Genomic DNA, 25,583 nt, shown 5'->3' with positions numbered 1-25,583 from the left:
AGGCAGTTTTTGCCCTGGAAATGGGAATGTCTRTCATGACACCGCCATCACCCACCCAAATGCACAGCTGAAGCATATCTGCCAAAGTTCACAAACTGTACACAATCATCCATGAAGTCACCAGCTGTTATTTACCTTTGATACCAGAATGACCTGAAAAGCTTCGATGGAAAATGCCAAGCCCCGCCTGGCCAGCTGATGTGGGAGCTAAGGAGTCTTCAGCAGGAGGAACCATGTTGCAAACAGTGTCTTGAATATTCTTCTGAGTGTCAGCATAACGTGGAGGGCAGAAAGTCTGAAGCTGTCCATAAAAACCTGGAACAAGAAGAGGGCCATCAGCAGAAGATATGGACAGAGATACAAAGGAWAGTATGTGGAACTATATCCGTGAGAATGATAGAAACCTCAACTGCTCTACCACCAAGTCATCAGTAATTTTAAGCAAACAAAATATTGATAGGATGCTCTCTAAAACTTCCTCAAGCTGCCACTAATTTCAAACACAGTCTGCTACATGAACATCCTGATTCTACCAAGACCTCTGAGAGGCACTGACTGGCTAAAAGCAGAAATTTTAAAAGAAATTTCTCCCTGTACTGTGCAATTCTGTGTCTGAACTGATMCTCTTTAGTCACACTGTGCATCTGCCTCAAAAATCTGAGAAAATCCTAAATTCCAAATAAAAGAAGATTATCCAAATAAAATCTGAATAAAATCCAAGGGCCTATTACYGGTACCAAGACAGTGAGCTGATATGACGGTCATGCATAGAGACMCAGATTAAAAAAAATTATATGATGGAAAAAGAGCACAGAAAAATAATGTAACTTTCCTAGATACAAGTTCTTTTCACAATTCAGTGTCAATTACACATCTAAAATAGAGAGCCATAAACAAGAAACRAGCATATGTAGCTCTCTTCCCCTCAGTTATTGAGCAGTATTCTAAATGTCTTTATGTGCATTGGCAGTGTATCAAACCACAGTGTAGAGGTCTTAGAACTGATATCAGTTCTTAGAATGTGACACAGCAAAATCTCCTWATTTGGTGTCAGAACCTCTTATCTTTATTCACAGAGTGCCACGCCCATGATAATCTACAGYACAGGTCAATGCAGGATAACATGAAACCATATCCAATTCAGGCACTWGACCCTAAAAATATTTGAGATATCTGTTAAAGAACTAACTGCAGCATCAGTTTGATGTGTTTTCATGGAGCACTGAAAAACCAAAGGTGAACAGGTTGTTTAATAAAGTTCTAGCAACTGAACATTTCAGCTATGGCTTGGAATTGTACAAGTGTGTCTCTCATTAAACTGTTTAAAACACACACATGCACAAGGTTGCATCAGTTGTATTTCTTTGAATCAGTATACTATAGCCAAGATCCATGAAGTCATGATATAGAACCATCAGCTATTTTTCKGACATGACAGCATGACTTCCCTAGCAAAGCTGAATATTTTTGAATATGACAAAATAGCTGTCATATTCAAAATGACAAAATTCAACTAAGAATTGCTTTTAACAGCAAGAAGTTCTTGCTCTTTATCACATAAAGAGCCTCGTCCTGAGAGATGCTGAACATCTAAAAAGCCCAGGTAGACAGCCCAGCTCAAATGCACACGTGCAGTTGTGGTCCACATATATTTGTAATAGCTTCTTTATATTGTTSAACTTTTGTGGACAAAGACTTCATTATAGATGTGTAATGAAGGATTACCAGAACTATAATTTCCATAACGTGGGAAGTTTGTGATGGACACATCTATTTCCTCCTCAGTCACACCTCTCTGCCTGTCACAAGACAGAATATTTTCTCAAGAAAATAATTATAATTGCCCTTAAAAAATATACACCATGTGTGAGTAGCCTTTGCTTCCTATGCCTTTGGTCTAAAATAGTTCAAGACAGTGTTTCTTTGCAGTATACTTCTACATGTCCACTAGGCAAATTACAGAAACACCAAGTAATCATGTGGTACCATCTGGCTGTGAAGAGCCAAAGGGAAAGAAAGCGAGAGAGGGATCTAAATCACACACTGTACTAACACATATTTGCAAATATGAAAAAAATAGAAATGCTTCCATCAATTGAAATTTTATTTGTAATTTGAAGATAGCTGTTCCCAGTAGAACCGTCTGTATAGAGGCACTAATACAACTAACTCTATCAGCTAACAACATTTTTAAAGAAATGACAACCTTTTTAAAAGAAATTAATATTTTGCATGGTATTTTTTATTTCTTCCATTATTCAGACAGTCCTGGTAATCACCTTAACTCACAAACACATCTGACAAGAGTTACAGGCACTATTTTAAAGGAAAATCAGATTTTAAGTGCAAAAATGTTCACAGTATCAGAAGCATCCAAAAGCAKGTCAGCCACGACCATGCCCGAAGAAGTTTTACCTTACTCTATACTACAAGCACAGTAAATTTGCTCACTGAGAAGAGGGAGTTTCTGTTGCTGTTCTTTTCTTTGTACCTTGCACATGTCTTCTGGCTTGTCTCGGAGCAAGAAATACCTTATTCTTGCAGCTGCCAGTGTGCTGAAGATGCCTGTGTCTTCAGACACCTCTCCTGAGAGCAGTTTTTTGTGGCTGAAAAGCATGGCCAGTACAATACAAGTGTTGGGCCAATTGTTGCAGATTTCCAGCACTCGTACTGTCTTCTGTCTACAAACACATAGTACTCCTGTGTACTGCTCCATAGTACTGCTGTTTACAACAGCATCTAGCTGGGAAGCTGTCATCCCAGTCTCCAGGTCAGGATAGCTTCAGATTTACTGAATGGTAATCCAATAAAAGGTAACACAATCTAACGAAAGGAAAAGAAGAGCTTCACTTCTACAGCTCAGCGACGCATATAACATCATTACTTCCAAACATCACRTGCAAGTATTGTGAATTTCACAAGAGCAAGAAAAGGGAATATTTAGTCAATTATGTAATATTAATTGAGGCAAGAGAAAGCGTTCCGTGGCTTTACTGTGTATGCTGAAAATCACTCAGAACAAATAATGAAACAGTGTTCTTCCAAGAAAGAGATGTTTCACAATACAAGTASCTATTAGATAGAAGAAGCCTGTCAGTCTTTTTATCTCATACATCATTTCTCTCTAAAGGATAACACTCTGAGATCACCACGATCTTTTAAGATGCTCAGGCTTTCAGAAACTGAGTGTGTTTAGAACTTGTTTTCTTCAAAAGCTTTTGGGCAATGAAACTCTTTCTTCCTTGATAAAGCCAATTTAAATGTAACTGACAAGTTTAAGACTACATACTGAGAGAAAAATGTCACCATTGTCTGGTAGCAGATTGAGCTGAAGTGGCTGTAGTTACAGTACTTTAAATCTTGAAAAGGGCAGGTTATGAACTGCAGGATATAGAAATTAGCAGAACTTCCCACAACCACTTATTGTATACAAAATATTAAGGTCTGGAGATAACTCTGCAATGTTTTTCTGCATTGTGATGATGTGACCAAGGAAGACAGAAACCTTTGTATTGCTACTGGGAAAACACGACCGTGAACTCTTGAAACACCTGCTTTTGAGAGTTTAGGTAAGCCTTTAGGGCACACAGGACAACACTTTCAGTGTTGCACAGGATGAGACAGCTGTGCTTAAGCTGGAGAGAGTGCATTCTGACAAAATACTTCATACAGTGACAACAGGTTACTAAATCTTTGAATAGAAATATTTAATACCCACAATGTGGGTACTGAATTGCMCTGTATTATATCTTCCAATACTAAAAAAAAAATTGAATCATTAAATTCCAGCCTACATGGTGCTCATACCAGTTTTAAGTGCAGAGATCTTTAGAATTTGAACCTTGAGCTGCTGTCTATGTGCATATAATTCCTGTCAGCAGCACCTATCTTCAACCTAGGCTTTCCTAGGAGAGTGATGTAGACAAGCAATGCTAACCTGAGACTAAGCATGGTACAGGTTTAAGGTCCAAGCCCTTGCAGTTAGCCATTTTTTGATCTCAGATGCTAGTATTAAACTGTATCTTAAATTTGGACATGCAACAGGGCTTCAATTCAAATGTGACATTCACTCAGATGAGGGTCTCTACTGGGCTTKCTTCTTGTATAAAGAATGGTGACCTGCATCTGTTGTCCTTTTAAGTGCTCTTTGGACTGTAGGAGAGGGAGATGGGAATAGGGAAGTATTGTTCTGGCCTGCCCTAAAGAGAAGATGCCCAAGATGTGAAGGTTGCTGCACAAGCCAGTGCAAGTCATATGTGGAGCAACAACGAATCCAGGGAGTTTTGTGAACCTCTGGAAAGTCTTCTACTTTGGAGCAACTGGTTGTGATTCCAGCTTCTAGGATTCCTGAAACTCCAAGAAGGTGGTAAAGCCATCTGTATGACTGAAAGACAATTTTTGTTCCTGGCTGGAAGACAGACCTTAATGTCTTGATGCCTTTCCAGAAAAYGAGTTCTTGCCAAATGTTCAGCAAAAAAGAGCACCATGTAAAATGTTTTGTACTGTGAAAACAGAAGGGCTAATCTGATCCCTTGGTCCTGTATGAGGTATTTACTAGACCTGTTCTGACTTGTTTTCACATATGTCAAGTGACAATGAATTGCTTATCAATAAACTTCACCCTGTACTGGCCATACATTATTAGTGAAGCTTCAGTCAGAGAGCCAACAAAAATGCTTACATCCACTGGTAAATTTGTTCTTCTAATACTAATCAGTGCTGTAAAAAATTACTATTTTCTGGAAGAAAACCACCTGTCTCAGATTCTGCTCCTATGTGGTCTACTATGACACAAAGAATGTAACAGGATTGGCACTTTCCTTTCTCTCCTCTACATCTATGAACTCGGGGAGATGCCTGATSCATCTCCTGGCTAGAGAGACTACTTTAATCAGTGGAAGAAAATAAAAGCAGCCTTGTTTTTCCCAAGATGTCTCCTATGATATCTACAATGATAATTCTCATGAAGCCTGCTCAATAAGCAGAATCCTAAGGCCTTTAAAAGTCCAGTCTGCTATGTACCTTGTATCTAATTGTGGCAAACCTTACATTTAAACAGTGGAGAGGAAACACAGTACTGCTGTCAACACACTCCTGAAATGTTAAGGTAATTAGCATTCAGTCTCCATATCAGCTAGGAAAAACAAACAAACAAAACAACCCACCAACAGTTAATTTTCTTCTTGGCTACAGAAGAAATATGCAGGATTGAAGAAAGGGAAGTCTTGTAGAAGCTGGTTACACAGTGCAMGTGGAACACAGCTTCAAGGGTGTTCCGTGCTTACAGAAGAATTCTCCATTTCCCCACGAATGCAAGGGAGAAAAATATCCCACCTCTTGAAAAACTGGTTAATACTTACATGCTAAATCAGRAGGGATTAGAAGTGTAATATTAGAAAGTTAAAAGCCATCATGGCATTTTCTGCCATTCTGTTTCAAGAACAGCACTGAAAATAAGTCTGAAGAGAAAGCTCTAACTCCATACTAGGATAAATAACAAGCTAAGGTGAGAATTTTAAGGAAGTCTGAAGRCAGGGTTCTGAAGGCTACTTTCCASAGTCTTTCAAAAGGAAAAGTGTCTTAAAATACCAGTGTGACCCCCTGAAGGACATCTATTTGGCGACAAGCAACAGTGGCAAACAGCTAACATTTGTGATGAAGAATCTTCCTTCTTACCCTGGATGTGAAGGGCATTTGGCTGAAAAGAAGGGCTTTCTGCTGGCTGGTATATCTTCAGAGGCATTCCTGCGGGCTGCTGAAGCTGAGGAGGTTGTGGAGTCTGTCTCTGCATCATGGGATGTTGAATGGACATTCTCTGGGGACTAATGTGATGAGGAGAAGGAGCTGGAGCAACAAACCTAGAAGTTCAAAACCACAAAACTCCAATAAATCCCCAATACATAAAAGCTAAAGAACGTTTTAATTCTATTTACATCACTTTAGTTAATGTATAGATACAGACCTCCAAAATAACRGTGTGCAGCCCAAATAGTGGTAACATAGTTTTAAATGATGACATACCATTACATTTGACAACTGGGAAATTAGYAGGCTGAACTGCCCCTTTTCATGGGAAACTACTTTTAATGAACTCCTGTGGGTGTATCCAAGTCTTAATTGGAGGTGATGCCTCATGAAGGGTCTGATTTTGGAGACACTGCCAGCTGTTCATTTTAAGGCTTTGTATCAACTTCATCTATGAATAAACAGTTGTTTTTCCTCACTGACAGTGAGGGTCAGTTCAGGTCATTGGTCACTGATGATTTCCGTTTTAGGTTCAGGTTCAGGTTTTGGGCTCTAGAAACCTTTGMATGTTACATAGAGCTATTTGAAAATAAACAACCTGATGTCAATATAATACAGATAAATGCAAATTGTTAAATTGCTTCTAGAATCTGACCACATCAAAATGTACATCTGGACTCAAAGTATAAACTTACAAGCCTGGCAGAGGAGAGAATGCTTGAGAGMAAACCTGGTGATGCAGCTGCCACAGAGGTTCGTCACCTCAGTGGTCTGTTTAGCATAGCTCTGTCACTGCTGGCACTACAAGGATACACCCTACTTTTGAAGATTTTATGCAAGAGTTTYATGGAATTTGATTTTTTACTGATGCTTTTCTACATTTCTTTAAAACTGCACACCTCAAAGTACATTACAGATAKGTCATGTGATCTTTTTTGCAGACAGAAATGTTGTAGGAGCCTCTGTCTATGCCCCCAAACCATTCACTAGACTGATGGGATCTGGCTAATTAATGAAAACTCAGGAATGGGTTTGGGCCACTTTTTCATCAATGAYAGAAGAGCTGGAAATTTTCTCAAACACCAAAAAAGAACCATGGTATTTCTGCAAGAGGATGAGCAGAATGTGACATAATATTCCTGTTGCAGAAGAGCCTGTTTCTCCATTACTGAAACCAAGCTGCAAATCTGYTGAGAAGTGTCCTTCAGAGGCTGCTCCTAGGAGGGATCAGAGCCAGCAGTTAACACAGCCTACCAGTATTCTAAAATGTGAAGCCTGTTGTCCTGAGACTAAACCACAACATACTAGATGACTTTTTTTTTAAACCTAATAAAAAAGCTTGCTTTTCCTGAAGAAGCATAAGGAAATTTTTATCACACCCTGAATGCAACACAAGGTGCAACTGCAGTAGTAGCTCCACAAAACAACGCAGGGCAAGGTCATCATATAGGTTCTAACTGTTTTAAAAACCAAGKCACCTGAGATCTTTTATGCTGAAGGTAAGAATCTGTTTCTGCCACACATAATCTGTGTGATTCTGACTTGTTTTGAAAGGTGTTTACTACATTTCTGGTGACCCACAATCTACATTTGGAGTGTAACAAGTGTCAAGATGAACTCTGGATAATTTACTACCTAYTCTGTTTTCTGTGAGAAGCACATTTTTAAGCATATTAGATTGAATTTGGATGGTCCTAGTGCTGATGTGACATAACTTCATAAACATCCATTACTTCAGAAATGCTACATAGATGGATGAAACAATACACTGAGCCACTGAGTAGTTAATGTGTCAAATATTTCATTGTTCCAGGTAACTGATGCAGAGTAGACTGGAAGACATATCAGGGAGGAACAGAACAAAGCATGCATGTATTTCACAATAATACTAGAGRACTAAAATTAATACTAGTTTTTTCAGAAAGAGAAATCAGTAGTTACACTGTGATAAAAATATTTAAATGAAAATTTAATGATAAAAAGAGATTTTTAAGAAGTGCTATAACTACCTGGTTATATCTCTCCTGAGTAATAACTAGAGTTATTTTTTGTATAGTAGGCACTTTATCATTCACACATTTCATTCGCTCACTTAAAAAAAAAACCCATGATTATCAGGCAATCCTCTGAAGTGCCCCATGCCTGGAAAGAAGTCAATGTACTGATTTGAAAACCATAGGATTAAGGTCTTTAGTTAAAGACCTTCTTCATGGCAGTTCTTTGCTCCACACAAAGCACTTTGTTACATGTGAAGGTTGGATGTTTCAGCTTCTTCGTTCAACTATTCAGTCTTTGGCTTCCGCAAATCTGGCCTGGAGCTACTTATTATTTTACAGCAAAATCATAAAAGGAATATAATCACATACTCAAATAAGCAGAAAGAAGCACTGTTGCAGAACTTATTATGGCATAATGGTACCACTAAACTGAACGGTTTGGCTCTAAGTTCTTCTTATCAGTCTTACAGTCTCTAGAAATTCMTGTGAAGCTGGGATGCATCATGCTTTAGAGACATACTGCTAGCTCTGGTTCACTGGAGGGCAAAAAAATTACCTGGAACAAGTCCATGAAAAATTTTGTTCTGTTCTCACATTGACTAAGAGGCTCAAAAGCAAGAAGAATATTTTGGATAATTTAGTAAGTAAAGAATTTTAAAATACTAATTTCAAGCAGTTGGTACCATCCGTTTGGGGGRTATGTTAACTGTGCCATATAAACCCATAATTTTTGGTCTGAGTTTTATTAGATTGCTCTTTCAGCTTTCTTGTATGCTCATGCCTTCTCCCATTACAGAAGGGAGAGAAAAGGAAGTGAAGTACATATTCTTTTTTAAACAAATGCTTTTAGGTACACATTTGGTACCTTCATTGCAGTGTCTTGTATTAATGGAGCACTCAAAGCTAGTATTGAAGAGCTGGGACAAGCAAAATGTAAACCAGCACTTTCATTATTTATATTCTCTCCTTTGATAAATGAAGTTGCTTCTGCAATCTGAACTCTCTAAATGACTTGCATTATGTGTACACAGGGTTTTGTACACATAATGAATGCCGTGTAAGATGTGTTCCATGTTTGGCTCAGTTTCTCACATTAATAAGGCTTAATCAAGTCCACACTCTCCCTCACGTCACCTAGAAGAGGAAGACACAAAAGAAACCCTTCCAATATTCCTCTATCCCATGATATCTGGAGCTGTAGAGAAAGTGCTGATTCTTTTCCGCTTCTGTCTCTCACAAACCTGAGTCTGCTGTCCAAACAGCGGCACAGATTTGGCCTCCAGGATTATCAAAGTAGCCACACCAGTTTGGATCAGCYTCTGTCCAACAAATACGCCTTCTGCTGGAGCAAGTGCTGGTCAGCCTGTCCTAGCTGTGAAATGACCCCGGGCATGCAGTGTTTCAGGAACCACACAGCAGAGAACCACAGAATGACTGAATAGTTTGTGTTGGAAAGAACCTTCAATGGTCACTTAGTGCAACCCTCACTAGCGCAAGGGGAACAAATCCTCTTGCACCGGCAAATCCTGTAGTCTGCTCAACAATGACGCTGGGATAAACAGGATGATTCACACCTTTTAAATACTCTATCTCTGCCACCTTCTCTATTGAAGGTTTGTTCAGTTCACATTTTCACAGCTATCATAACACCTATGAAATGATGTTACAGCCCACTTACAAGGCCCTTGGGTGAGTGTACTGTATTAGATTCAATGTGCAGATTCTGCMTTAGTTCTTTTAAACATTGCCCTTAATTTTTACCCCATGTTTTGTAATCAAACCAACACTGCTGTAATACTTTATTCCTTCTCTGAATTTAAATTGCAGTTTGTCACACTACCTAAATGAAGAYACTGGCACTTTTTCTTTAATCCAAAGCAGCTCCACATATGGGAATTAGCAGGCATAGCCCTTTTAGAGAGACTATGTAAATGTAACACACGAGAAAGGAGTATACCATTTTGGGTTTTTATTATCATATAGAGTACTGTATTCATGTCTGAAATGCAGACAATGAATTGTTTGTGCCTGCTATGGTTCTACAGCAGTATAACCTCAGAAATGGACAAAGATCATTGTCTTTTATAAAGACATTTATAAGTGTAGCAACTATTAATGTGCGCATGCCTGTCGCCTCATGCTCTGGCAAACTGGGTATGGATATTAGATAAGTCATGCATTGAAAAGAAAACTGGACAGAAAAGCCTGTGTCAGGCAAGAGAGGACAGACAGTCCCAGAGGGTGTGAACAGAGGGCCAGAGCTAGAGCAAGGGAAAAAGACCAGGATCACAGGGGCAGGAGAGGGGAGGAAGCACTGAACAAGTAGGTGAGCTCCACTGATCAATAGGCAGTAAGTTCCATCTCAGACTGATATACAAAAGGCTGGGCAACCAACTAGTGCTCCAGAACTGGCTGAACTCATACATGAAGCCTGAAATAAAAACGTAGTTTCACCTGCTGTTATTTTCCTGAGATATCATGTTCTTCCATCTTCCTGATACAAGGCAGAGTGAATATTGCATTCATCCAAAGAAATTACGCTCATTTACCAGTAATTGAAATCTAGTGAATGTTGTTTTTAGGTTTATAATTGGAGACTTTGTACTCTTCAAATTACTGTCATATCTGTCACTCAAAGAAATGAAACACTTTGAAATACATTACTGAAATACAGCAATTTATCAGTTAGAGATGAAAAARGAATTTACAAAATAATGTTTAAGTACCCATAAGCATAAAGTAAGAGTTTAGTATTTTGTGTGATGATGTCATTTCCTGACTTTTCCACTAAAATCCTRTTTACTTAGGTCTCTTCAGTCTTGTGATTTGGTAGACTTCTGGTTCAATGAACTATAGATTTCTATATCTGTATTACCATACACTACCTAAATCAGTGGAAAGGCTGATGAAAAAGATTTAGGGAATGTCTCAAGATGAAAATAAAAACATGTCCAAGCAATCGGTTTTTATGTCACTGAAATATCTAAAATCACAGATTTTACAAAACCTAACCAGCATATAAACAAAACATCCATAACTGTCATAAAATAAATCCTGACTATAAATCAAACTCCAAAACTAGTGAAACAAAAATTTGCTCATTATCTATTGTCTTCATAAAATGCCAAGTGAAAAAAAAAAAAAAAAAAAAAAAAAAAAAAAAAAANAAAAGGCAATTTCCTGAATAAATATTTGCTATTGAGAGAATATTGACAGAATATGACTTTTTCCCACAAGTAAACAGAAACATGAATCTCAGGGCTCCCATTCTGTAAGGTTTGGCTGTGGTCACCTGAAGTTCAGTGTGCCATCCAAGTATCACTTTCCTTGCTTGTGCCATTCATGGGGATCAAGAGGGGATTGGAGGAAGTCGCTGGACTGGAGACAGATGGAAAGTCTCCCTGCCCAGGCTGGAGTAACATTGTCCCTTTTASCTCTCCTTCCCCTGACAAGCCCCTACTTGGAGTAGTTGCTAGGGCTGCCACCAGTGACTCTCTGTCACCAACAATTGTATTTGCACCTATCCTGGCAGCTCTGAACAAAGTCCTGCCTCAGACTCAAGGTGGGAAGCACAGGGTCTTACCTCTCTGAGTCCACAGCTGCGAGAAGAGGTATCTGAGGAGGATGCAGAGGACTACCCTGTATGTCATGTCCTGGGGAGGAGTGGCTGCTCGGGTGGGACAAGGGGATCACAGCTGCTGAAAGTAAAAGGAGAGAAATAACCTTCATCAGGCTGGAAACAACATAGATAATTGACCCAACAATCACAACATTGATAGCTGACCAAAGACTCCAACACCTCCTCTCAAGCTGTAGCACCAGCTCTTTGCAACAAAGAAAATCAAGGGTTTTCTTAAGTGTTGTTTTCTGTAAAAAGGGAAGAAGAAAACCCACATGAAAATAACCAAGTATTCTTTGCTGCTTCCAAATGGTCTTTGAAATACTTCAAAACCAGGCATGAATGATCACAGCCGTGCTCCTTGTCTTGGAATTCTTTGTCTGAACAAGGCTGCAAATCTATATTTTTCTGTTGTAGAAGAGGCATCAATTCCTAAGACACACATTTTAAGAACTAGTGAACAGAAATATCAGTTTCAAAAAATGTAAAATGCTTTCTACATTTTCTCCTCATCTGTAAAAAATCACAAATTTCTTGAAGTAGTACTACTATTATTGCCCCAGATTCCTCAATAATACGTATAAAAATTTTAAACCATATTTAACAATTTAATAATTTTCTGAGTTGYCTCTTGTATTTTTTCCAATAAGGAAAGGCTCTAGATGACAAAAAAGCAGTACAGGACTTTGTCCAAATGTCCAAATTAGTTGATCCCAAATCCTGTAACCTTGTTTTCTTGTAACCCTTTTTTTTAAAAAAAAAAAAGTTTAAATCAACCAAATTTAAATCWTTGTATCTCTGAAGATCCAGTTACCAAACTGTTCTATTGACATTGGTGTCAGGTAGCTTATGCTGATGTTGAATGGCAGCCAAATACATGCTCTTAAATATTTTATGAACCCAGAGAATGAATTAGATAGGCTGTCTAAAAGATAAAGATGATCTCTCCTGTTTGTCTGTCATATCTTCCAGCCTCCGAAAAAAAAGTATTGTTCAGGCCTAGTTTACAGAACAAAATTGTACCTACAAAAATTACATTATGCTAGTGAATATGTTGGAACTAATGATCTCAGTTTCTTAGTAAAATCCTAAAATTTAAACCAGTTCCCCAGGGAGCACTGTCACCAGTAAAACATCTTTCTAGGCTAAAATATCTGCATGGATGCTGCAATCTAGCAGAAGAAAGACTGCTTTAGGGGTAGCTTCACCATAGATAAGTCTTGAAGAAAATGATTTCACAGGTCATAATTTTCTCATTCACAGGCGTGAATTTTGCAACACAAAATCAAAAGGGTGAAAATTCACCTCATCTCCCACATCCTCAGTCTATTTCTGGAAAGACTCTATTAATCCTTACAAGCCTGCCTTTGTGACACATTAGATATTCACCACRCTAAGGCAGAGTTAAGAAAGGCTCACGAGCCTAATTACGTTGTAGCCTCATTAATGAGTGGTCCTGGACATTTTTTAACTGGTGGAAATGACAGACAGTGCAAGATAAAACACAGGAAAGCACTTGGGGAATACAAATATCCCATACAGATGCCGTAGAGGTTATGTCAAAGTTTAGGGGAAGTTGACACTGATGATCAAAGCTGGAGGAGTGAAGGCTGACCGTGGCACCAGACTCTGCTGTTTGCTAATTTGTGCATGGACCAGAGCCTCCTAATCACAATCCAAGTGATGAGATACATCTGATAGTAGAAGACATCCCAAATCTTAACAGAGGCACAGAGGAGGCAGATCCCACTTAAGACACACGTAACTCACAAAGAAAGCACTGAGGGCATTTCCCTGCTAAGACAGAGGAATGTTTTTTTTTTTTTCTCCTGCTCTGCTCATGCACCCCAAAGGTAGTTTCTTCCACATTTGTCCCTCAGGATAGCAACAAGACAAATGCAGAAGGAGAAAATATAGACTGAACTTCTGAGATTATTTTATCTTACATGCAGGAGGAATAAAGTACTGAAAAACAACCAAGCACACATTCTGACAGAAAAAGCAGAGAGAATATTTAACAGATCAGGACACTGAAAAGGAAAACCCTGACTGTCTAAATAAAAGGAGATTATTTAAATTATTCCTTGCCAAAATAGGGTAACTGGCATTTTATAATGACAAAACTAACAAAATTGTGTAAAAATATACAACAACTTAGTTCACCAGTACCATGATCTTAACACTTAAAACGAACCTGTTCAGGATGAGGAGTAAAAAGGCTGGACTATGACTGGGCCTTCAGCACAAGGCAGAAACAGCTGTTCTTCCTGATGTAGCTCTTCTCGGCCACAACCATGATTAGTGTTCCAGGCAAACGTTTTTTGAGTCATACTTACATGTTTTTAAGCTGGTTCAGGCTTAAAAATGTGCTGTGGTGGTACAGGGTCCCACAGCACTGCCCAAGACCTGGTGACTGTCTCTGGGAAAAGGTTATCTGCAGCCAGGCACAGGCAGCCACTGCCAACCTTCTGGCTAGATTTCCCAGCCATTTCCCTGTACCTTTTTTTTTCTGCTTCTGATGGAGACACAGTACACAGTGTAAAGCATGAGGTAACTACTAGAGGACCAGGTAGATTATTTGAGTATGTCCTGGCTACAAAAATGTATTCCTTTATGCAGGGTATGTTAAAAGCTCACAGCACGACAGAAGAGTGTATCTGGGCTCCCACTATCTTTGTAATGAAGCCTCCAAAAGAAGCACAACAAATGGCTGTGTGGGAGACCAGGGAACACCTACTGGCAGTGCAACACGTCTTCTGGCAGGGCAACTTCTTTCAAGGCACTGTGTTAATAAAAGCACATCCGTGGGCACCCAAAGAAGTAAAATCACAATAGTGGCAACTTCTGACTGGCAAAAATGCAACTATTAAAACTTCCCAGCATAGAAACGGCAGTGGTCCAAGCTACTTCCTGAATCTTGTAATACTATTTGAAGGGAAACACTGTCAGGCATTAGCAGTGTACAGATACACAGCAGTCAAAAAATAATGTCAGTAACAGTCTATTTTACTAGTAAAGATTGGKAAGAACTCTGGACACTATTTTAGAAACTGCTGGATAACATGACTGTTTTTCCTTGTGATGTGTGGTTCTGTGTGTGGCAAGCTTTCCTAGTGGATTGGTTGTTACATGTGAGTTACTTGCTCAAAGTGTTGGCAGTAAATTTCTTCACAAAGCAATATGTCTTTTCAGTGCCTGATCCCATTACACACCTGATTCAAATGGTATGGAACTGAACAAGTGTTCATGACAGCCAGCATGCTCACTGACACCAAAACAGAACCACCACGTAGGTAAGCACACAAAGATGCAGAATTAAGTGTTGGTTTTAAGTGGTTTTAAACAAAAAGAGAAGATGTTTAGATGAGAYATTAGGAAAAAATCTTTTACTGTGATGATGGTGAGGCACTGGAACAGGTTGCACAGAGAAGYTGAGGATGCTCCATYCTTGGAATTGTTCACAGCCAGGTTGGATGGGTCACTGAGCAACCTGGTCTAGGGGAAGCTGTCCCTGCCCATGGCCAGGGGGTCAGGGACATACGATCCTGATCCTTAAGAACTCCTCCAGTACAAACCATTCTATGATTCTATCATTCTATGATTATGAAACAAAAAGGCTTCCTAAAAGAAGGATTCTCTCTCTCTCCATGCAAGATAAAGTAACACCTTTAAATCAGTTTTAAACAGATTCAAATATTAAAAGAAAAACCCCAGTCAACCCCAAACTAATTCAAACCAAAGAATTGTGAATGTTGTTCTTCTGTATTCCTTAAAAAGTCCAAGTTACAACATAATTTACAAGATAGATATAGATTATAAATCCTGACTGTGAACCTTTGATTGGGTGACAGGCACAAAGCTTCAGCCAAAGAAATGAAGGAGCCATGTTTTCTTTTCTGGAATCTCATCACAGATCAATTCATAAGGACACATAAGAATTTTCCATGAGAAAATGGAAAATCTCTGCAAATGATTSTCCATGAGAAGCAAAATCCACATATATCCTCATAATGTATAGAACAAATTTAGGTGGTTGCAAAAGAAACAGACTATTCTGAATGAGGTTTCTCTAAGGAAAAAAATGCAAAAAGGTAGCATTTAAAATGTTGCAGAATCTAAGSCCTAAAAAAAGTTTTCAAAGGAGTTAGAAACCTGTAATTTCGTGAAACAGATTTAAATGCAGAAGAATCACCCTCTTCTTTGCAAATTGCCAACAATGCTCTAACTGGAGAGCCTACTGGACTTACAACCATCAAATTAGCACTCCTAAAATCTATTTCTGCCACCAAAACTGACCCAGAAGACAGAGCTGGACAATTAATCACAGTTTGGAAGCTAGAGAGGAGTGCTCAGCAGATTGCTCCGGAAATCTCCTGTGAGAATATCTTGGAAATCTCCTGTGAGAATATCCTCAATTTCTGCAAATCTAATCTCAGCTCATCTGATATACTGTCCCATCCCAGCTTCTGTTCTGTCTAGGAACTTGAAAAGAAAAGGAAAAGTTGGGTCTTTATCATCTCTCAGTTTTGCACGTTACACTGCGTGAAGCTATTAAATATTTTTTTTTAAATCTCAACATTCTTCACGATCCAACTCCCTCTCAATGYACAATGTAAAATAAGTAACTATAACCAATGACATGTTCCTAGAAGTCCTCTGGCCAAAACCACATCTCTAAAACCAGAGTGTTCCCTCTACTTTCACATAACAAGTGTCACACTCAGCCTGCACCCAGACCAAGGCATTTAATGTAAMAGCATACGAGTAATACCAACTACCTAATAAATTAGAATACAATCAATCACAGCTTTAAATGTCCCGATTTTTGTCATATAAACCTCTATCAACACCAACTATTACGACTCACAGCAACCTTGCCAAAAACATGAAATAGAACTGATAACTTTACAAGCCTCTTAGTAAAATAAAACCACTCACTGAAGTGGCCACTTCATATAATGTTATTTTCATCACTGCAGATAATATCAATGAAGACAATTCATTYACTTCCCACATCTGATTCTCACTTAAAAAGTGATAAGTGATAAAAGATGCAATGCATTCTGCCTGAAAGCTAAAAACAGATGTCCTCACAACTACTGAAATATTACATTAAAAAATGTAAAGATCCTGCTCAATGTTGTCTTGAGCTTTGAGATTTATTATCACTCATAAATTACTGGTTGTTTCAAATTTATTTGAAATGTGAGCAAAAATCATACACACAGGCAGGTATTAAGAAGTTAGATAAATTAATAGTAAAATCTCAGATATTTAACCGAAACAATACAGTAAGATTACGGCATTTATAGCATAAATGTGTTTATTGTATATTTAGTCAAAATACGTGAGCTCATAATGTAGCATTTAAGTTCATAAATGTAGATCAGTTGAAAAACTGATATGTGATCGATGAATAAGAAAGGGGGAAAACACTGTGATTTTAAATGAAGCTTAATGTATTCAGGAATGCTAGAAGTGAATTGGTATGCATATAGTGCAAAAATATCCTGTTGTGTTATATTAGRTCTTTTCATGGATACAGTATGATTTGTCCTGCTTCCCTCCAAAAAACATAYAAAAACATGTTCAAAATCTGTCTTTTTTAATATTACTTTTCATATTCTATCCTTCTTATGGGAGACATACCGATTTCAGAGGACATTCTACTCTGAAAAGTGATCCCTAATATTAAGTGAGCAGTAAYATGGCAGTTTTTTATCTGTCTTATTCCATACCTGGGTAAATATCACAAGCAGGCCCTGGGGAGTGTTGCATGGTATTATCTACAGCATCATGAGGTGACAGGGCTGGCTGGAGGGGCTGGATTGCAAGGCAGTCGTTCAGGATGTCCTGGTCAAGCTCTGAGCTTGATCGTAACTGAAAAACAAGAGATAAAAAAGGAGGAATTAYAACAAGAGATTGATACGGACTAAAGAAAGGAAATAATCACAAAAACCTTTAAGACAGTGARAAATTACAATGAAGAACCACTGAGGTTAGAGAAAGAGAGTAAAATCAGAAATCTTTTCTTTTGAATCCTGATTAATACCATCCTTTCATTATASTAGGCACTTTTTGAATCTGAGGATGAAAACACTTCCAGATGCTTAACAAGACTGAACTCAGACAAGGACTACTTGTACAGGTAGGATCTCGGACAGATGGACTTCAGTGTGCTCTCTTGTCACACACTGCAAAAGAGACGAGTGTCCTGGTTAATGGGTACTGGAGAATTATCACATGTCTGACATTGCTTAGATCAGCAGAGGGGTCTTACAAGGAATACAAATATTTTCATGCTGGTTTAGTGCTCTGAATTGCTTCACTGCAGCACCAGAGGAGCAAAGGCACTCATGGCACTGGAAATGGAGGGACTGGGAACAAGCAACCAGGAATGGCAATACACAGGCAAGTCAGGATGGAAATGGGACCCCTTCATATGGGGGCCCCATTCTTAAACAGACTATGACTACATTTGTTTCACATTATGGCAGAACTGTGAGTGCTCTGTCACTGCCAGCAATCCTAGATGCATGCTTGGCCACTTGCCTGGTACCTGATCCATCAACAGCAAGTCTGGTAATCTGGCTGATCACCAGAACATTCACTCTACAAACAATTAATAAACACATTAATAACAAGTGTTTTCCTTTAGATGAAASTGGATAAAGAGTGTCAATGTGAGGCTCCAATAAAATACAGTAAAAGACTACAATTAAAAAAAAAAATCCCATCACCAAAACAAGGAAAAGGTTCCTGCTGAGCACCCTAACAAGGATGACAAAGCTGTAATGACAAACTACACCCTGAGTTTTAGGGCAGGTTATGGGTACTGCTGCAAGCTGCTGGGACTAATGCCTGTCCTGATCTGCTGCCTGATGTTAATGCAAGATATAACAAAAATTTGCCTGCTCCTTTCAGCCATTTTGGCTGGTGTATTCATTTAAAAGCCTGAAAAAGGAAGGCCTGTGCTTCCAGCGTCTGGACAATGCAGTGGCTGTTATGCCCATAAATATCCTGCCCTGTCATCCAGGTCATGCAGCATGATGGAAAAACTCTGACCKAGTGCAGTTGATGTGCTGCCCTTTCCCAAAAAGCAAATCTCACAGAGGCAACTGAGGCTTCTCCTCTCTTGTTTGGTACCCTGAGGGGTGAGCAGGTAACAGTAGCTAGAACATAACCTAGCACGTCTAAAAACTTTTTCTGGGGTGGAAGAAGAACAAGAAGACAAATTTCTGCACATCCTGTACTCAGAAATGAATCACAGAATGGTTTGAATTTGAAGGAACCAAGTTCCAACACCGCTGCCACATGCAGACACCTTCTGCTAGATCAGRCTGCTCAAAGCCCCATCCAGTTTGGCCTAGAACACTCCAGGGATGGGACAAATGAAGAAAGAAGAGGAAATGATTCTGCATACAACCATGAGAAGATCCATTGCCACAAGATGACCCTTGTGCCACAAGATGCTCATAAACATTCAAATTACTTTTGATAACATGCAGTAGTGCAAAACCATGGCAACTGAGTGGAGAGTTGGTCTCACACATCATAAGCACCTGACCCTGTAGCTGGAGATACTGCACAGCCTGTGACACCTACACAGAGTGTGCATGCTGCAGATGATCCCTCCTCTTCAAACCTTAGCCCATCATTATTAATCCCCAAGGYTCACTACCTCTGTGAGGTATATTCGTTATTCTAGAATTGGGTGAGGGAGTATGTATGGGGAAAGGGAGAAAGGGAGAAATACCCTGAGAAACTATTTTGTTTATTATCCATATTTACAAACTGTTGTTAAGTACAAATGTTTCTCACAGTTTGGCACATGCCATTGTCTGATATTATCCAATCATTGTGCTAGGTTTGCTGTTATCACTAGTAACACGGCTGCTTCATGAAACTAAGTGCTTGTGAAATTAGATTTCAAACATATCCATCCTCAATCCTTACATTTACATTATTAATAAGCATTATGTGAATTTAAATTTCTGTGGAATCGAAAGTAAATATAATACGAAGCATCCAATTTCTATAAAAGAATCAAGATTGTATCATACAGAATACACAATTGCAAAAGCTGCCTCTGTAAAGTTGTCTGAATTTTTTTTAATAAATGTATCAATTTTCTGTATCAGATGACACTCATGGRTAAAACAGTGAGAAAAACAAAAAAAAAGAGAGCTAAGTATTTATACATTAGTTACAAGAATTAAATAATAATATTTGACATATTTTTCTACTTTGCGCTGCTCTTCTGCAAGGAATCTTGCATTGGCAAATCCTTTGATATTTAGAACTAATCTCTCCTGGCTTGAATTTCCTGGCTTTCCAATGCTTATAAAAATGAAGAAAACAGAGGATCATCAACAGAACACCAAAGACAGAGAAAGAACCACTGTGAACAGCTGTGATCTGATTTCTGACCAAAGTTCTTATTTCATACACTGACTATTTTTATTAGTATTTACAACCACAAGGACTTTAAAGGGTTAGAAACACAGATTTTATAAACCTATGCATACACAAATGAAAGTGTATGTATTACAATWTATAATATTATATGTATATAAAGTATAATTTTAGAATTACAGGTATGTATTTAACGTAYKTATGATGAAATACCCTATGCAAGARGTGGGYATTACACTGACTTGTGTAACTRTAGATGCACACTGCTAATTAAATTGCCACTTAAAATACTACCACCAGCCTTCTATATAAACTCTCCCCACATAACAGATCCTGGGAATAATTTTACTGTCCCCTGCTGCGGGGTATACGTGTGATTTTCTCTTTAACAGTAATTACCATTGCAGCACTGGAAAGAGGAGAGCAAGGGCTAGAGGAGTCTTCCCTACTCTACTCCTTGAAGAGCAGGACCAGAGCAGCTGTTTCCCAAACTGGGCACAACTGGAAAACTCCATTTCCCATCACTACTGTCTTCTCTTGACAGGCAGTAACAATGCTTTCTTTGGTTGCTGCTGCTCCTTCCTCTGCCATTTAAAGCTCATTCTCCTTTCAATGTTTTTTCCAGTTCTTTCCTCTGAAAGGAGGCATAAACTGTGATTTTTTGGAACAAATGAGGGGAAAAGACAGATTCCAATTCAAATAGCTGATCAAGGCATTTCTTCTTCCAGTAAGGACATTGAGGGTCAAAAACCCCTCCACATCGGTCAAATATTTTGCAATATTTCACAGAACACTTGTAATGAAAAGTTTTATTTGAAACCAATGCATTTTGACAAATGCAAGGAAAAGAGAGCTATGATTTTTCTTTAGCATATCAAGAAACAGAACAGACAATGAAAAGACAGATGATCATAAAACCAAACAAAAGCCACGAACCATTCACTGCAAGCACAGAATTTTATCTTCAGTTAAAAAAGCTATAAAGGAGAAATAATACTTGACCAGATCTAACTGCTGCAGTCAATTTCTTGCTCTGTTCTAACAACACTGCATTTCTTGTCCAGTCTGGACTGTAGACTTATCATCCAGCTGCAAAAGAAAACTGACACTGTCTCTATGACTTTTACATGAATCATATCCCAGCACAGATCTCCCAGCGCTGTGGCTGAAATACATCACTTCCCCATGATCATYTTGTTTCTCTCATGATCACTCAGCTGACCACTTGTACAATCATGCTGGGACTGAAAACTTGGCAATCTGTTCTTAAGAACTGTAAGGCTCTAAAGTTACCTCACTGGAGGGTGAAATCAGTGACTGAAAATTCTGCCRTGCTGAGCACAGCCATTTTCTGTGTGCTGTAATGTAACCTAAATTTATGGCTGACCAAAGTGCAAGTTAGCAATAATTTGCTCTGCTCACTTGACACTTTACTGTATTTAATATTTGTTCTAAATAATAGGTTTTGAATTTTAATAGCTCATTTTTATGGTAAGACTTGTGAAGTTCTGTATTTGAAAATACAGAAACATTTCCATTATCACAATGTGGCACGTTTTCTAATACACAAAACAAACAGTTTGTCAGTCATGATATACAGCTGTTTTACTTCTGTGACAATTCACTAATATGTATCGCCTTTCAGAACAACAGATGGAAATTCTACTCCTGTACACTTTGGGTATGAATCAATAATTAYCCAAGACTAAATGAAACAAGCACAAGTAATTAGATGGGAATAAGATTCTTATTCCTCAGTTTTCAATTTCATTATATTTGAGTTCAAAAGCAGAGGTATGCTGCTGATTTGATGCATGACTTAATTCCAGAGAAAATGTCTCCTTACAAGAAAATATAATTTTTTCATTTTTCACCCACCAATGCATGTTTTTGTACCACTCAGCTAGTTTCTTCAGCATTGCTCCTGTACAACAGAAGTCAGACACCTTCAAGGAAAACATATGATAGGTGTGTTTATGAATACACTTCATAAGAAAAGAAGCAGCATAGTTTGGGAAATTCTAAACCACACAAAATAGTTCAGTAACTTCAAAACTTGCCTATATGTATTCAGATTAACTCCATTTAATTCTTAAGTGAAGTCTAGACTCCTTCACTCATTCAAATATGCTGGTTATCTCATCAAATCATAGCATTTTAAATCTTACTCACATAAACATGTGCTTAATGGATTATTTCTGTATGTAAGAGAGACATTATTTTGTTTATTTTTATGCAGGTTAGCTATATGTCTGCCACGTCTAAAACCACCCAAAAAAATYCCAAATACAGCTAAATTTCATTGACAGGAAGTGTTTCACAATAACTGTAATAGCTCTGTAGATGTGTTTTTACTTTCCATATAAAGTCAAGGAGGAATTTCTGCTAATCACAGTCTGTGCATTAAGTGTACTAAGAACTACTTGTCAAGTACAGAGCAAGTCAATAGTTTTTATTCATTTTCACTGTCTGTGATTTAAGCTGGCACTGGGAGACTGAAGYATGGCCTGTCTGTGCAGAGCCACATATTGTACTAGCTGTCCTGAAGGAGTAGCCAGAATTYAGTATTTACTTGCACAGTTATGTTCTGAGAGTTTCATGATATTGAGAGTACACAGATGTCACCGCTAGAAAATCACAAGTTCATGAGGAAGCGATGCCATAATACAGCATTTACTCATACCACARATTAGCTTGATAGATACAGATCATCCTTTCCCTCAAAAAGATCAGCTTCAAGGTCCAGCTCTTTACGCACAGTACCAAACATTTCTGACAACAGACAATGAGACAGAATTAAKGAAAAATGTCCTAATTCTTGCCTCTGGAGGCTACAGATGTCTCAGGGAAAAGAAGCAATGCAATAGAAGGGATTCCTCCACATCCTTTGAATTCAGCGAGTCATATGTGCAGGACTTCTAGAAATAAATGTTCTGMTAATTGTCTACCACAGCTTTCAGATATGTGTGTGCATGTGCTACTTTTCCCTAATTTTAGATTCTATTTCAATTAAATGCTCAGCCAGGAAAACAATAAAAACCAAGTTAATCTAGCCTACTCGCTGCACAGTAATGATGTTAGATTCCATGCAAGAAATAGTTACTTTTGCTGCTTTCGAAGTTTGACTATACTGAACATCTGAGGTCAATAYAAAAATGGTTTCCACCTTCAGATTCTAGCATAAATCAGGAAAACATAACAAAAATGTTTTTTAGTGTTTTGTATTGAAAATCAAAAGGACCTGGAACCTACACAATTAGCAACCTTTGGCAAACTTCAAGTCAAAAATAAATTCTGATTTTAAAGCAATACTAGAAGAGGAAGATATGGTTGAATTAAGATTGATGACACTAAAATTAATTCTATTTTTATTGTATATAGAAGAGAAAGTTTTCTTTTGATTGGTATTAWTCTAATTTGAGGAATATTTTGAATTATATTATCACTAGAATTATACAGAACACCACTTTGAGAGGAAAAATTGCAGCCAGGACAGGTTTGAGAGGAAAATTTGAATAAAAAAATCAAACTAAGAATCTCAGTTTAAAGAATGGAAGTACAATTGAGTATGGAGTAAGTGCAGTGGCCTTTTTCTAAAATAAACAACAAAAGCGGCCGTTCTGATGAAAATAGATTACTATTTTGCTCTACACAACTCAAAAGCACCCATACAGATGTTTTCACACACACACACATTACCACTTCTCCTGTCCCATATCAGATTGTATCATATCTGAAATGCTACCTAAATTATACCAATTACCCTTTTTCATCCTCTTTCAGCCAGTTTCAAGAGGCTTGTAGCTGATTTTTGTGTGAACATCAGTCTAATAGCTGACCTGTGCAATTTAAAAACCAGAAAAGAGCCTACTATTTCATGCTAGACTGATTTGGGATATAGCTATTACATGGTATTGCTAAGCATCAGTTTTTCCCCGTAAATGCAGCCTGACAAAGAAAACACTTGTACTGCAGAATAATTTGCTTTCCCTTTCTAAAAATACATCTGTTTGGYAAATTTTCACTTCATGAGAGGGAAAATGTGCAAAATAAACACATAAGCATCCACCAGGTATTATCCATTATATCCATTAGCAAAAATGTATTTTTCTACCTATTACAGATTACCAAAACTCATAATGATAATCTGTAGGTAGTATCAGCAATTGTTAGTATGCAGAAAGAGGGGTTTTCATAGCACTGCCCTTAATTTTAAGTATTTGATTTTGATTTTATATTTATCTCCACTGGAACCTAAACCACATGCATGTATCTGGTCAAACAGGGAAATACTCTGCTCAAAATAACATCTTGATTAGAGCCTAGTACTAGAACCAAAAAACTAYCACTCTTCTATCAGGAGATCATGATAACTGGCCCTCAGGCATATGATTTTTACTTTTGCAAAGATTCCTCGGGGCATCCCTGCACATTTWCATCCACTGTCTGTGAGTTGCCTGCTTGGTGCGCTACATGGTGTGATACCAACATCAGCCAGACAGGAACTTKCTAACACAGTGTTGAGTATTAGAGAGCAGCATTCTTCACCACAGCACACTGGTCACTCAGGATCCTTCCTGCAACAGAGTGCACCAAGCGTCAGGTGAATGCAGWGTTTATCACACACTGATCACATTCATTAGCTATACCCCCTTTTCTTGATGTGTATCTATTACTTTATACAGTCTCACCCCTTATCAGAAGTCCTTATAGGTACTTTGGGCTCTTCTTTGGTGGTTTTCAATGTCCTGTGTCCTTTTCAGGTGGCTGTTCTACAACACCCAGTTTTGAGTAAACACAGTATCATTGTTTTGCATAACTTCTGCTTTGTCAGCCTTGCAGAGCTGACCTGGAATCCTGCTGGCTTCTGTTTGCCTAAGTTACATCCTTTATCGATTTCTCCAAGGATGTGCTGTTCTGTTCTATTCCCCTTAACAGAGTAAAATGCTGTTCTGTTCTACTGTCCTTATCAGGCGACATGACGATGTGAAGCGCTGGCTAGACTGGTACTGCTAACTTCATGAGTTTCTACTGCCTCTGATTTATTTTGGGGCATTTCTGTGTGAGGCTGGGGTTTTTGTTGTTGTTAAAGCCATTAATTCAGCTTACAGAGCAGTCTCACAGGGCAGAGCTCTGCATCCCARTGAGGAAACAAAGGGGCAGATGAAAACCTTCCTCACACGGGCAGTGCCAGTGAGCTCTGCACATCGCTGCTTCGGGGCAGTACTGAGCACTCCCARAATCAGAACCTGCCCATACCCAGATCCAACAGTGTGAAATGGCAGAGGAGGTCTCAGCCTCGAACAGGAACATTCCTGGAGGACCGTATGAAAGACTTGAAGGATATTTGTGCTGCTGTCACAGTGCTTAACCGAAACGTCACAGACATCCTGTGCAGTTTAAATTTTGCTTGGTAAGACCCTGGTGGTGCTTGAGTAGCATAATGGGCAGGACAGTGCATCTAAAGCCCAGACTGAAGTGTGAAAGGCTAATGAAAATCATAGAATTATAAAATCACAGTATCATTTAGGTTGAAAAACACCATATGATCACCAAGTCCAAGTGTACACACAGCACTGCCAAGTCCACCCACAGACTTTCTCAACCAGGCTACCAAAAGAAAGAAAGATTCCTTATCTGTGAAGACTATGTTCATGCATACACTGGGCAAGGGAAGACAAAGAAACAGAGAAAATGATACTGTTTTATACCAAAATGCACCTGAAGAGTATGAAAGGCTATGAGTATGCACTGACTTCTGTTTACAGAATTTTGAGACAATCTGATTTGGGTTTTTTTTTTTTTTT

General features: G+C 38.4%; 1 protein-coding gene across 1 annotated transcript in view; it reads right to left on the bottom strand.

Moving 5' to 3' along the window:
- Positions 1-25,583, bottom strand: part of GLIS3 (GLIS family zinc finger 3) — a 115,097-nt gene that overhangs the window by 3,913 nt on the left and 85,601 nt on the right. The window contains exons 5-8 of the mRNA XM_057375866.1: positions 17,100-17,241; positions 11,326-11,440; positions 5,677-5,858; positions 136-315 (exon numbers count right to left, since the gene is read on the bottom strand). Coding sequence (XP_057231849.1) covers positions 136-315; positions 5,677-5,858; positions 11,326-11,440; positions 17,100-17,241 — 619 coding nt within the window. The remainder of the gene's footprint in view (positions 1-135; positions 316-5,676; positions 5,859-11,325; positions 11,441-17,099; positions 17,242-25,583) is intronic.

The sequence above is a fragment of the Malurus melanocephalus genome, unplaced genomic scaffold, assembly GCF_030028575.1.
Source record: "Malurus melanocephalus ecotype Western Australia unplaced genomic scaffold, MMel_1.1 scaffold_260, whole genome shotgun sequence".
Lineage (NCBI taxonomy): Eukaryota > Metazoa > Chordata > Aves > Passeriformes > Maluridae > Malurus > Malurus melanocephalus.
This window is presented reverse-complemented; position numbering and strand designations above follow the sequence as displayed.